At 45.6% G+C, this 14,540-nt stretch overlaps 1 protein-coding gene across 3 annotated transcripts in view; it reads left to right on the forward strand.

Annotated features, from left to right (window-relative positions):
• Window positions 1–7,719, forward strand: part of LOC311113117 (protoheme IX farnesyltransferase, mitochondrial-like) — a 75,744-nt gene extending 68,025 nt beyond the window's left edge. For all 3 annotated transcript variants that reach the window (XM_084156264.1, XM_084156263.1, XM_084156265.1), the window contains exons 6-7: window positions 3,641–3,873; window positions 6,280–7,719. In XM_084156264.1, coding sequence (XP_084012390.1) covers window positions 3,641–3,873; window positions 6,280–6,707 — 661 coding nt within the window. In that variant the 3' untranslated portion in view covers window positions 6,708–7,719. The remainder of the gene's footprint in view (window positions 1–3,640; window positions 3,874–6,279) is intronic.
• The last annotated feature ends 6,821 nt before the right edge of the window (window positions 7,720–14,540 follow it).

Consider the following 14,540-nt stretch of genomic DNA (forward strand, 5'->3'; position numbering starts at 1 on the left):
GATCCGTGTAAAGGAAAGAATGAATGGGGCCATGTATCGTGAGATTTTGAGTGAAAACCTCCTTCCATCAGCAAGGGCATTGAAGATGAAACGTGACTGGGTCTTTCAGCATGACAATGATCCCAAACACACCGCCCGGGCAACGAAGGAGTGGCTTCATAAGAAGCATGTCAAGGTCCTGGAGTGGCCTAGCCAGTCTCCAGATCTTAACCCCATAGAAAATCTTTGGAGGGAGTTGAAAGTCCGTGTTGCCCAGCGACAGCCCCAAAACATCACTGCTCTAGAGGAGATCTGCATGGAGGAATGGGCCAAAATACCAGCAACAGTGTGTGAAAACCTTGTGAAGACTTACAGAAAACGTTTGACCTGTGTCATTGCCAACAAAGGGTATATAACAAAGTATTGAGAAACTTTTGTTATTGACCAAATACTTATTTTCCACCATAATTTGCAAATAAATTCATAAAAAATCCTACAATGTGATTTTCTGGAATTTGTTTTCTCATTTTGTCTGTCATAGTTGACGTGTACCTATGATGAAAATTACAGGCCTCTCTCATCTTTTTAAGTGGGAGAACTTGCACAATTGGTGGCTGACTAAATACTTTTTTTCCCCACTGTGTGTGTGTGTATATGTATATATATGTGCATATATATATATATATGTGTGTGTGTGTGTGTGTATATATATATATATATGTAAACAAGGTTTGAAATGATTATGTTGTAGTCAAATATTTTATTTCTTTAGTCATTTTTAGCTGACGCTCCTATCCAGAGCGAACCCACAACCCTGTTGTTGCAAGTGCCATGCTCTACCAACTGAGCTACACGGGACCCTGTTTGCTTCTTGTGGGTCAATTTGCAGTCTACAAATAATTAGTAATTATGTTCCGGCCTCCCGACCATCCGCTCAAGAACAAGTCATCCCGTGTCTGAATCTAGTTGATGATCCCTGGACTAGGGGAACTCCGGGGTAAATGAGAAGACTCCTACCATAACAACTGTGTTGAACCCTGACCTGGCCTTATCTCGTCATGTCCACATTGGAATCCTCATGGGACGTGTTGTTTAAAGGGACGCTCCTCTTGTTGATTTGGGGATTTAGGATGCAGACTGTTCTCCAAACAGCCTGGCTGTGTCCGTACCTCCTGTTGTTGACGTGATTGAGTAATGTGTGTGACACACACGTAACCTGTGGACCAGCTGGATGGCTACGTTTGTGTCCCAAATGGCCCCCCAGAGGGAGACTGGGGGGAGAGGGAGACTGGGGGGAGAGGGAGACTGGGGGGAGAGGGAGACTGGGGGGAGAGGGAGACTGGGGGGAGAGGGAGACTGGGGGAAGAGAGAGACTGGGGGAAGAAAGAAAGAGACGGGGGAAGAGAGACGGCTCACCTCACCACCGTCTCCTCTAGCACCTCACACTCTTGAGTGTGGATCTCATTTCCATTGAACACACACATTCCTTAGTGTAGGCCATTTCATTGATCTGATTGGAAATGGCTGGATGCCTGACACTAACCACCCCTCATCACGCTGAGACACCCCTTCAACCCTCTAACTTATGCTCCTGTATAAATACTGTTCCTCTCTTCATTCTCTCACTGTAGCTTGGTGAATAACTTTTAGAATTTGGTGAAGAACTTTTAGAACTTGGTGAAGACCTATTTAGAACTTGGTGAAGACCCTTTTAGAACTTGGTGATGAACTTTTATCCCCCAGTTGTGGAAAGTAAGTTCCCTCTGATAGCCAGCCAGCTACAGATACATGGCCTTAGTGTTTAGTGCTGACTTTACCCACCTAGCTGACGGCGTTATGCCTGGGACAGTGTCAAACTGTAAACAAAGCGGGCCTCCCGAATGGTGCAGCAGTCTAAGGCACTGCATCACAGTGCTTGAGGCATCACTACAGACCCGGTTTCGATCCCAGGCTGTGTCGCAGCCGGCCGCGACCGGGAGACCCATGAGGCGGCGCTTAATTGGCCCAGCGTCGTCCGGGTTAGGGGAGGGTTTGGCCGGCCGGGATATCCTTGTCCCATCGCGCTCTAGCGACTCCTGTGGCAGGCCGGGCGCATACACGCTGACACGTTATACGGTGTTTCTTCCGACACATTGGTGCTTCCGGGTTAAGCGAGCAGTGTGTCAAGAAGTAGTGCGGCTTGGCAGGGTCGTGTTTCGGAGGACGCATGGCTCTCGACCTCCGCCTCTCCTGAGTCTGTACGGGAGTTGCAGCGATGGGACCAGACTGTAACTACCAACTGGGGAGAAAAAGGGGTAACGAGTACAAAAAAATGAACTGTAAACAAAGGCCAGATAACCACCCTCAGGCCGGGTGACGCACTCCGTGCTTTGACCCCCATAGAGATGACCCAAACCCAGCCCACACACACACACACGCACACACGGCCACATAAAACAGAAATAACACCACTAATCACATTAATACACTATCGCCCAAACTCCACAGAAAATAAAAGCCCAGTGTTCTCTTCAGAAGGCCTGCTACGTTGGGTCAAGATTTTAATCTTGATCCAAATCCTCCCCCCCCCTCTAATTTACAGAGTATTTACTTGTGAATTTGAACCAGCCCTGGAGTCAGTCTCTAGCTAGCTTCTTTCAATAAAAGACAGAGAGAGGAGGAAGTCTTCATCCGGTTAAAAGACGGAGCCTCTGTGGTTAGGGCTGAGGAGGGTTTGATCTCTGGGTGTGTGTAATGCCTACAGCCTCGTAGCCACACTCTTTGTCTTGCAGGGCCACTTTTATCCCTGACAAACGCTTATCAGATGAGCTCTCCTCTAAGCCCCTGTTTTCAGACTAAGCGCCGTTCCGCCGGCCCGCTGCAAAGTGTGTGGCCCGGCCCTGTGGTGCTCTCCGTGTGTGTGTCTGTCTGTCTGTCTTTGCATGTGGGGCTATTACCATTTTATCCTATAATCTCCACAAGTCCGCATATCTCAATCAGACCATGAAGGCTGTATTGTAGATCTGTGATGGTGATTGAGCAATTGTTCTATTCCCTTTTTTCAGTCTGCTGTTAAGCCAGGTGTTCAGTATTCTCTCTGTCGTTAAGCCAGGTGTTCAGTATTCTCTCTGTCGTTAAGCCAGGTGTTCAGTATTCTCTCTGTCGTTAAGCCAGGTGTTCAGTATTCTCTCTGTCGTTAAGCCAGGTGTTCAGGATTCTCTCTGTCGTTAAGCCAGGTGTTCAGGATTCGCTCTGTCGTTAAGCCAGGTGTTCAGTATTCGCTCTGTCGTTAAGCCAGGTGTTCAGGATTCTCTCTGTCGTTAAGCCAGGTGTTCAGGATTCGCTCTGTCGTTAAGCCAGGTGTTCAGTATTCGCTCTGTCGTTAAGCCAGGTGTTCAGTATTCTCTCTGTCGTTAAGCCAGGTGTTCAGTATTCTCTCTGTCGTTAAGCCAGGTGTTCAGGATTCGCTCTGTCGTTAAGCCAGGTGTTCAGGATTCGCTCTGCTTAGCTCACTATATTGCTTGTTGAATTTGTTGGTGGTGAAATACAAATGTGGGGAAGTTGGATTAAGATTGTCTTTCTTTGCCTCCTTCCCTCTCTATCCTTTTTCTTTCTCCCCCCATCTTCCCCCTCTTCCCTCCCTCCCTCCCTCCCTCCCTGTGTCCCTCCCTGTGTCCCTCAGTCCTCTCCATGCGGTGGGCTTTGCCTTAGCCTGTGGGGTCCCTGGTATCACCCTGTTGACCCTGGCTGTGAACCCTCTAACAGGGGCCTTGGGGGCCCTCAACATCTTCCTCTACACCTGCTGTTACACCCCCCTGAAGAGGCTCAGCATCACCAACACCTGGGTGGGGGCTGTGGTGGGGGCCATTCCCCCCGTCATGGGCTGGACGGCTGCTACAGGTGCTCTGGATCCAGGTACTGAACTGGAGGACACGCTGTACGCACACACACACACACACTAACCAGGGTTCTATGGTCCTCTCCAACACACATAGTCATGATACTAGGTCCTATGGGTCTCTCTCTCTCACACACACTGATACACCCACTCTTATATTTCACGATGAAGCAGTGGGTTTATGACAAGCTGTTCAAACAGAATGTTGTTAAATGTGGGATTGAGGAGACAATATAAGGATACACCCACACTTGTTCTTCCAACTTTGTGCCAAAGAGCAGCTATGGTCTGTTAGAAAGTTAATATGGCCATGTTAGGCTCTGTGTAATACATTGGCATTTGTTCCTACAGTTACTTATGTTAAACTCTGATAAACTGGATCAAATCTGACTCTTCAGAGCGAATCAGACGTGGATTATTGTTTTCCAAACTAGATATCCAGCTAGTTAGAAAGATGGTGTTTATCGCAACCTGAAGTAACATGTTGTGTGGTCACTCCCAGGAGAGTTAGGAGCTAGGCTGTAGTTTAGGTTTTAAAATGCCCTCAAGTCTGTCTCCACTGAACTGAAGCTATTATATAGGTAGAATGATGTTTCTACAGTTTGTCTTGTCATAACACTTTGTCTCTGTTTGACTCCCTGAGACCTCTTTCACAACTGACATTCAACACAACAGAGTGCATGTCTTTCACTGGGTTGACGAGGACCTCTATGACCAGGCCTGACCCCCCCACTACGACCAGCCTTTTATTTACATACTCAACCACCCAGAGTATCACACTGATAACACATGCATACAGCGTCAAGGCTTTGTGTGTCTGTGTTTGTGCGCTTGCGTGTGTGTGTGCGGAAGAACAAGCGGGGGGGCAGACATGTTTGGCAGACATGTTAAGTGTTCTGTTATGGCAACTGGGAACTGTGTTGCAGCTTGTCACCGGGGTCTCTCACTACGGAACACACTAGTTTACACTCTCCAAGCCAATATCTTGGGACTTGCTCTCAACAAAATGTTAATCATGAATCTTTGGGCTTTTCATGTGGGAGTGAATGCATTTTATTGCCGTTTAACATTTCCGCTGGGGGATTTTTGTTGATGGCCTTTGCATTTAACGACGGCTCTCACGTTATACAATACCATTCATACCCTTTACGGAAAACATACCCCCTCAGCTGTAAGTTGGCCTGTGACTTGGAAATTGGTCAATTGGACCTGTCAAGACAAAATAATGAATACAAGTCTAAACTGACAATAGTTACTATCATCAGTCAAGAAAATACTCTGCCCTGTGTGTTGCTACAATATGCTACACGCTAGTCCTGTTAGATCACTGTGTTTAGGTGGGACAGGAGAGGTTTGCAGTACAGCAGCGCTACAGATTCCAATTCCCATAGCTCTGTCTGTCGCTGCTGCAAGGCCCTGTGTTGTCCTCAGGGATTTAGCCCTGTGTGCTACACGCATGTTTACAAAACGCAAGACGACCCGAGTAAAACACAAGGAAACCCTGTACATGACACTCTGCAGCGCTGTCTTTGTGCCGTGGCGGCCGGGCGGTTCTCCTGTTTCTGTCTCTGGTTGCGTGTTTACAGATTATACACAACGCCTCATCGTGACCCCCAGGCTGTCTGTTGCCCCACCCAACACACACACACCACACACTACACACACACACACACGATTTGAAAGGCGAGCCGATGGATGGATGGATCTCCTCTCTGTTAACTACAGGTCTAAGAGGAACAGAGAGTGACTGGGAGATTCCTTCTCTCTGTCTGGTGTCCACATCCATGTTCTCGTATTCAGTCACCCATTCATTCACCTCACAACCTATCCTGTACAAAGACCATGTCATAGGCTCAGGACAGTGACATGTCCACAATGGAGAAGTTGATTGTTGATGCAGTCAGATGAAGTGCAACACCATGAGTTTTGTGAATTCCTTATTTAGTCATTAACAATGTTTCTTTTTCTATTCTTTATCTTATTTTCCTTCTGTCTCTCTCTCTCTCTCTCTCTCTCTCTCTCTCTCTCTCTGTCTCTCTCTCTCTCTCTCTCTCTCTCTCTCTCTCTCTGTCTCTCTCTCTGTCTCTCTGTCTCGCTCTCTCTCTGTCTCTGTGGCTCTCTCTCGCTCTCTCTCTGTCTCTGTCTCTCTCTGTCTCTCTCTGTCTCTCTCTCTGTCTCTCTCTCTGTCTCTCTCTCTGTCTCTCTCTCTGTCTCTCTCTCTGTCTCTCTCTCTGTCTCTCTCTCTGTCTCTCTCTCTGTCTCTCTCTCTGTCTCTCTCTCTGTCTCTCTCTCTCTCTCTCTCTCTCTCTCTCTCTCTCTCTCTCTCTCTCTCTCTCTCTCTCTCTCTCTCTCTCTCTCTCTCTCTCTCTGTCTCTCTCTCTGTCTCTCTCTCTGTCTCTCTCTGTCTGTCTCTCTCTGTCTAGGTGCTCTGTTGCTTGGTGGCTTCCTGTACTGCTGGCAGTTCCCCCACTTCAACGCTCTGAGCTGGAACCTGCGTGAGGACTATTCCCGGGGGGGCTACCGCATGATGTCTGTCACCCACCCGGGCATGTGTAAGAGGGTGGCCCTGCGCCACAGTTTGGGTCTGATCGGTCTCTCGGCCATGGGCCCCGTGCTGGACGTCACCACCTGGACCTTCCCTCTGGTCTCCCTGCCCATCAACCTCTACATCAGTTATCTGGCTTTCTGCTTCTACCAGAAGGGAGACCGCAGCTCCGCCCGCAAGCTCTTCTTCTGCAGTCTGTGGCACCTGCCTATGTTGTTGCTGCTGGCGCTCACCTGTAAGAAGTCCTGGACTGACCCAGAGGGCGTGGCTAAGACCTCAACCCTGCCCCTCACCCTGCAGCACTAAAGTAGCCCCTCAGACCCCCACCACCACGTGCAACCTCCAACTCCCAACACACTGGCCGTTACTTTTTCCAACCTCCCCTCGTACAATTGGAGGTAATCTCTTACGTTGTCTCCCTCCCTCTGCCTCTATCCTGAGAGGGAGACTAGGGACACACATTTAATCTGCGTCTGAGTGTGTACATATGTCTGTCGACTTATGGTGGTCACTAACTGCAACTCTCCAAGACAAAGGGACGGGGTGGAAGCAACATGGCTGAAATGGTTGATCAACAAAAACCACACACAAATTGTGAATTCCTGAAATGACTTCAGGGTGTAATTAATCATTTCAGTGTGTGTGTGTATATATATAATGTATTTATATAGGAAGGCTGCCCTCTAGTCCCTGTCCATGTTGTACATGACTGTTGTTAATAAGGTTGTATAAATTTAAAATAAGGTACAGTATAAATTGCTCCTATGGGTTCGCAATAGGGCAACAATCTGCAAAGAAACCCATGCATTATATCAAACCAAGATGATGTAAACAAAGAAACCCATGCATTATATCAAACCAAGATGATGTAAACAAAGAAACCCATGCATTATATCAAACCAAGATGATGTAAACAAAGAAACCCATGCATTATATCAAACCAAGATGATGTAAACAAAGAAAAGCTAGAAAACTTTAATGGCCACAACGACGTGTAAGATAAATGAGGGACAACAGTAAAGATTTGTTCATCAATCTTTGAAATAAACGAATAAGGAAAGCAACCAAGCCACTGAAATGCAATTAGAACTTGTTTCTTGATTTTAGCTATTGCTAATGTTACTTGACTGTAACGATTGTCTATATGCCTCTTGGTTTTTGCTGTTCAGCAAACTCATTGGAGGGTATTATTCTGTCTGCTACATACTGCTCAAACTCTACACGGTTCACCTGCACCAAAACACAAGAGAACAGTTGACCTTTTAAGAGAGACAAAATGGTTACGAATGTTCTCTTACAATAAACGTCTTATGATTTAGCCAGTTGATTTGATTGACTTTTGAGTTGAGCCCATTTCAATTGATTGTCTGATTGTTCCGTACAGTATCATGGTGTTGTGTGTAATAGGTGTGTTGTGAGTCACATTCAAGCATAGAAATCATTGTGTTATCCCTATTTTCATATGGATAACACAATGCTTTCTAGGCTTGAATGTGACTCACAAATCAAATGAAATTGTATTTGCCACAAGCGCCAAATACAACAGGTGTAGACATTACAGTGAAATGCTTACTTACAAGCCCTTAACCAACAATGCCATTTTGAAAGTTTTTTTTTTTTTTTAAGTGTTAAGTTAAAGAAAATAACGCAAACAACTAAAGAGCAGCAGTAAAACAGTAGGGAGGCTATATACAGGGGGGGTACCGTTGCAGAGTCAATGTGCGGGGGCACCGGCTAGTCGAGGTATTTGAGGTAATATGTACATGTGGGTAGAGTTAAAGTGACTATGCATAAATAATAGACAGAGTCGCAGCAGCGTAAAAGGTGGGGGTGCAGTGCAAATAGTCCGGGTAGCAATGATTAGCTGTTCAGGAGTCTTAGCCTTTTGGACCTAGACTTGGCACTCCGGTACCGCTTGCCATGCGGTAGCAGAGAGAAGTCTATGACTAGGGTGGCTGGAGTCTTTGACAATTTTGAGGGCCTTCCTCTGACACCGCCTGGTATAGAGGTTCTGGATGGCAGGAAGCTTGGCCCCAGTGACGTACTGGGCCGTACGCACTACCCTCTGTAGTGCCTTGCGGTCGGAGGCCGAGCAGTTGCCATACCAGGCGGTGATGCAACCAGTCAGGATGCTCTCGATGGTGCAGCTGTAGAACTTTTTGAGGAAAAGAGGGGCTTTCATGATTGAAATCAAATCTTGATATTGATTTGAGTGGGAGGGCATTGTCTTCCAACAGGTGGCGTTGTTCCTACGCGACGGGCAGTCCTCAGCGCAACGACTGTCGTTTTTTTTTTTTTTTTTTTTTAGCAGACGCTCTTATCCAGAGCGACTTACAGTTAGTGAGTGCATACATTTTTCATACTGGCTTTCAGTTGAGGACTGCCCCTTCGCGTAGGAACAACGCCACCTGTCGGAAGACAATGCCCTCCCCCCATTGTCTTATGTCAGATAGCGCAACGACTGTACTTTAAGTTATCTGACATAAGAGAATGGGGGTAGGGAGGAGTCTTACAGATTTGTGTAGATACAGTGCATTCAGAAAGTATTCAGACCTCTTCACTTTTTCCACATTTTGTTACGTTGTTTTTTTCCCTCAATCTACACACCAGTACCCCATAATGACAAAGAAAAAACAGGTTTTTAGAAATTTTAATTTACATAACTGTTCAGACCCTTTATTCAGTTGAATCACCTTTGGCAGCAATTACAGCCTTGAGTCTTGGGTATGACGCTACAAGCTTGACACACCTGTTGCCAGTCCTACGTTGTCTTGGCTGTGTGCTTAGGGTCATTGTCCTGTTGGATGGTGAACCTTCACCCAAGTCTGAGGTCCTGATCGCTCTGGAGCAGGTTTTCATCAAGGATCTCTCTGTACTTTGCTCTGTTAATCTTTCCCTCGATCCTGACTAGTCTCCCAGTCCCTGCCGCTGAAAAATTGTTTTGGTACCCTTCCCCAGGTCTGTGCCTCGACACAATCCTGTCTCGGCGCTCTACAGACAATTCCTTCGTCCACATGGCTTGGTTTTTGCTCTGACATGCACTGTCAACTGTTGGACGTTATATAGACAGGTGTGTGCCTTTCCAAATCATGTCCAATCAATTGAATTTACCCCACAGGTAGACTCCAATCAAGTTGTAGCAACATCTCAATGATGATCAATGGAAACAGGATGCACCTGAGCTCAATTTCGAGTCTCATAGCAAAGGGTCTGAATACTTAAGGTATTTCTGTTTTTTATTTTTAATAAATTTGCAAAAAAAATCTAAAAACCTATTTTCTCTTTGTCATTATGGGATATTGTGTGTAGATTGATTCGGGAAAATTTATTTAATCAATTTTAAAATGTGGAAAAAGTGAAGGAGTCTGAATACTTTCTGAATGCACTGTATAACACACACACCACCAACACGTTCCACTAGCTAGATAGTTGTGTTGACATGGGCATAGACGTTGGTAATGTCCAGATGAAGGTCAACATAGCCTTAGTGGACTACTGTCCTGTTAGATCATCACATCAATATCACCCAATACCTTCAATTTAGCAACAACTAACCTGCACCTGTCACTTAGTCCAACACATTGTCCCCTTCCGCTCTTTTCCCTTAGTTTTGGTTCTTGTTTACATTTTACATCGCCCACTTCCATCAAACAATGGATTTGTCCCAAATGGCATCCTACATTGAGGGAAAAAAGTATTTGATCCCCTGCTGATTTTGTACGTTTGCCCACTGACAAATAAATGATCAGTCTATAATTTTAATGGTAGGTTTATTTGAACAGTGAGAGACAGAATAACAACAACAAAATCCAGAAAAACGCATGTCAAACATTTTATAAATTGATTTGCATTTTAATGAGGTAAATAAGAATTAGACCCCCTCTCAATCAGAAAGATTTCTGGCTCCCAGGTGTCTTTTAAACAGGTAACAAGCTGAGATTAGGAGCACACTCTTAAAGGGAGTGCTCCTAATCTCAGTTTGTTATCTGTATAAAAGACACCTGTCCACAGAAGCAATCAATCAATCAGATTCCAAACTCTCCACCATGGCCAAGACCAAAGAGCTCTCCAAGGATGTCAGGGACAAGATTGTAGACCTACACACGGCTGGAATGGGGTACAAGACCATCGCCAAGCAGCTTGGTGAGAAGGTGACAACAGTTGGTGCGATTTATTCGCAAATGGAAGAAACACAAAATAACTGTCAATCTCCCTCGGCCTGGGGCTCCATGCAAGATCTCACCTCGTGGAGTTGCAATGATCATGAGAACGGTTAGGAATCAGCCCAGAACTACACGGGAAGATCTTCTCAATGATCTCAAGGCAGCTGGGACCATAGTCACCAAGAAAACAATTGGCAACACACTACGCCGTGAAGGACTGAAATCCTGCAGCGCCCGCAAGGTCCCCCTGCTCAAGAAAGCACATATACATGCCCGTCTGAAGTTTGCCAATGAACATCTGAATGATTCAGAGGAGAACTGGGTGAACGTGTTGTGGTCAGATGAGACCAAAATCGAGCTCTTTGGCATCAACTCAACTCGCCATGTTTGGAGGAGGAGGAATGCTGCCTATGACCCCAAGAACACCATCCCCACCGTCAAACATGGAGGTGGAAACATTATGCTTTTGCCGTGTTTTTCTGCTAAGGGGACAGAACAACTTCACTGTATCAAAGGAAAGATGGACGGGGCCATGTACCATCAAATCTTGGGTGAGAACCTCCTTCCCTCAGCCAGGGCATTGAAAATGGGTCGTGGATGGGTATCCCAGCATGACAATGACCCAAAACAGATGGCCAAGGCTACAAAGGAGTGGCTCAAGAAGAAGCACATTAAGGTCCTGAAGTGGCCTAGCCAGTCTCCAGACCTTAATCCCATAGAAAATCTGTGGAGGGAGCTGAAGGTTCGAGTTGCCAAACGTCAGCCTCGAAACCTTAATGACTTGGAAAAGATCTGCAAAGAGGAGTGGGACAAAATCCCTCCTGAGATGTGTGCAAACCTGGTGGCCAACTACAAGAAACGTCTGACCTCTGATTGCCAACAAGGGTTTTGCCACCAAGTACTAAGTCATGTTTTGCAGAGGGGTCAAATACTTATTTCCCTCATTAAAATGCAAATCAATTTATAACATTTTTGACATGCATTTTTCTGGACTTTTTTGTTGTTATTCTGTCTGACTGTTCAAATAAACCTACCATTAAAATTATAGACTGATTATTTCTTTGTCAGTGGGCAAACGTACAAAATCAGCAGGGGATCAAATACTTTTTTCCCTCACTGTATTTCCTATATAGTGCACTACTTTTGACCCGGGCCCATAGGTCTCTGATCAAAAGTAGTGACTATATAGGGAATAGGGTGCTATTTGGGACACATCTTCTCTTTCTCTCCCCTTCCTTAACAAAGGGGGCTGTGGGATTTGTCCCATGCAGGTTGCTAGAGGAACACAATGGGGTAGTATCCTCCTAAAGGGTTCAGACCGGACACAGTTTTTCATATCAGAGATGGGCCACAGCTGTTACAGTACAGGCTGAAAAAACACCCCCCCAACCTGTGTTTTTCTCGGTCTCTCTCTTGCTCTCGCTGCATGTCTGTGTACAGTCGTGGTCAAACGTTTTGAGAATGACACAAGTATTGCTCTTCACAAAGATTGCTGCTTCAGTGTTTTTAAATATTTTTGTCAGATGTTACTATGGTATACTGAAGTATAATTACAAGCATTCCATAAGTGTCAAAGGCTTTTATTGACAATTACATTAAGTTTATGCAAAGAGTCAATATTTGCAGTGTTGACCCTTCTTTTTCAAGACCTCTGCAATCCGCCCTGGCATGCTGTCAATTAACTTCTAGGCCACATCCTGACTGATGGCAGCCCATTCTTGCATAATCAATGCTTGGAGTTTGTCAGAATTTGTGGGTTTTTGTTTGTCCACCCGCCTCTTGAGGATCGACCACAAGTTCTCAATGGGATTAAGGTCTGGAGAGTTTCCTGGCCATGGACCCAACATTTCGATGTTTTGTTCCCCGAGCCACTTAGTTATCACTTTTGCCTTATGGCAAGGTGCTCCATCATGCTGGAAAAGGCATTGTTCGTCACCAAACTGTTCTTGGATGGTTGGGAGAAGTTGCTAGTTGCTCTCGGAGGATGTGTTGGTACCATTCTTTATTCATGGCTGTGTTCTTAGGCAAAATTGTGAGTGAGCCCACTCCCTTGGCTGAGAAGCAACCCCACACGTGAATGGTCTCAGGATGCTTTACTGTTGGCATGACACAGGATTGATGGTAGCGCTCACCTTGTCTTCTCCGGACAAGCTTTTTTCCGGATGCCCCAAACAATTGGAAAGGGGATTCATCAGAAAAAATGACTTTACCCCAGACCTCAGCAGACCAATCCCTGTACCTTTTGCAGAATATCAGTCTGTCCCTGATGTTTTTCCTGGAGAGAAGTGGCTTCCTTGCTGCCCTTCTTGACACCAGGCCATCCTCCAAAAGTCTTCGCCTCACTGTGCGTGCAGATGCACTCACACCTGCCTGCTGCCATTCCTGAGCAAGCTCTGCACTGGTGGTGCCCCGATCCCGCAGCTGAATCAACTTTAGGAGACAGTCCTGGCGCTTGCTTGACTTTCTTGGGTGCCCTGAAGCCTTCTTCACAACAATTGAACCTCTCTCCTTGAAGTTCTTGATGATCCGATAAATGGTTGATTTAGGTGCAATCTTACTAGCAGCAATATCCTTGCCTGTGAAGCCCTTTTTGAGCAAAGCAATGATGAAGGCACATGTTTCCTTGCAGGTAACCATGGTTAACAGAGGAAGAACAATGATTTCAAGCACCACCCTCCTTTTTAAAGCTTACAGTCTGTTACTCTAATTCAATCAGCATGACAGAGTGCTCTCCAGCCTTGTCCTCGTCAACACTCTCACCTGTGTTAACGAGAGAATCACTGACATGTCAGCTGGTCCTTTTGTGGCAGGGCTGAAATGCAGTGGAAATGTTTTTTTGAGATTAAGTTCATTTTCATGGCAAAGAGGGACTTTGCAATTGATTGCAATTAATCTGATCACTCTTCATAACATTCTGGAGTATATGCAAATTGCCATCATAAAAACTGAGGGAGCAGACTTTGTGAAAATTAATATTTGTGTCATTCTCAAGACTTTAGACCACGACTGTAGATGAAATGTCAGTTGCCAACCTTCTCGCGATTCCGTCCATGGTGAGGTAAGGGGGTCTGCCCTGCCCTCCCCTCTCTCCTTTCCCCTGCTTGGGTTTCCCCTCACCCCTGTATTGCTCCACAATGGCACCCTATTCCTTACATAGTGCACTACTTTTCACCAGAACCCTATGGCCCTGGATAAAAGGTAGTGCAATAATTAGGGAATGTGGTGCCATTTGGCATGCAGACATAGACCTCTACTTCACTCTCCCTTACCAGCTCAGATGCCGTCTCACCCGTTGCCTCTGACAAGTGTATAGCTATGAGTCCTATTACCAGACCCACCCCCCCCCCCCCCTCCTCTCTGAGATGCCTACAGTCCTGTTACCTGGAGCTCCCTTCGCTGATAGATCTGGTCACACCAGGACCTGTGGTCTTTTTTAACAGGTAAATTACATCCTCCTTTGAGGATAACAATGTTTCATCTTTAGTAGGCTAGTCTGGATTCTGGAATAAACAGGATAATGGTCTTCTAAAAATGAATAGCTCTGAGTTATTGTCTTAAATATACTTTATTGTATCTTATTGTCTTCCATATTGTCCTTATGTTTTATTGCATATAAATATTTCAGCACTATTTGTTCCCTTTATTTGGAATCAGGCATGTGGGAGATGTATCGAAATGTGGTTTGGTATGATTTCATGAAATAGCAGTATTTCATCATCAGAAGAATACCCTTATTTCATCCCGAAGTTATGCATGCATAATAACTCATTTGAAGGGAGTCGCTCCTATTATGCGTCCCAAATGGCACTATTTAGTACACTACATAGGGAATAATGTGCAATTTGGGACTTAAAAACCCTATTCAGCAAAGTGACATCACCCTTTAAATCACATTTATTCCTCTCATAACTGGGCTGGAGGCACCAGAGATTCAGGTAGCAGGCCCGTTCCCAGAGAATGCAGAAGGAACTCACAA

This window comes from Coregonus lavaretus (genome assembly GCF_964263955.1).
Source record: "Coregonus lavaretus genome assembly, chromosome: 1".
Taxonomy (NCBI): domain Eukaryota; kingdom Metazoa; phylum Chordata; class Actinopteri; order Salmoniformes; family Salmonidae; genus Coregonus; species Coregonus lavaretus.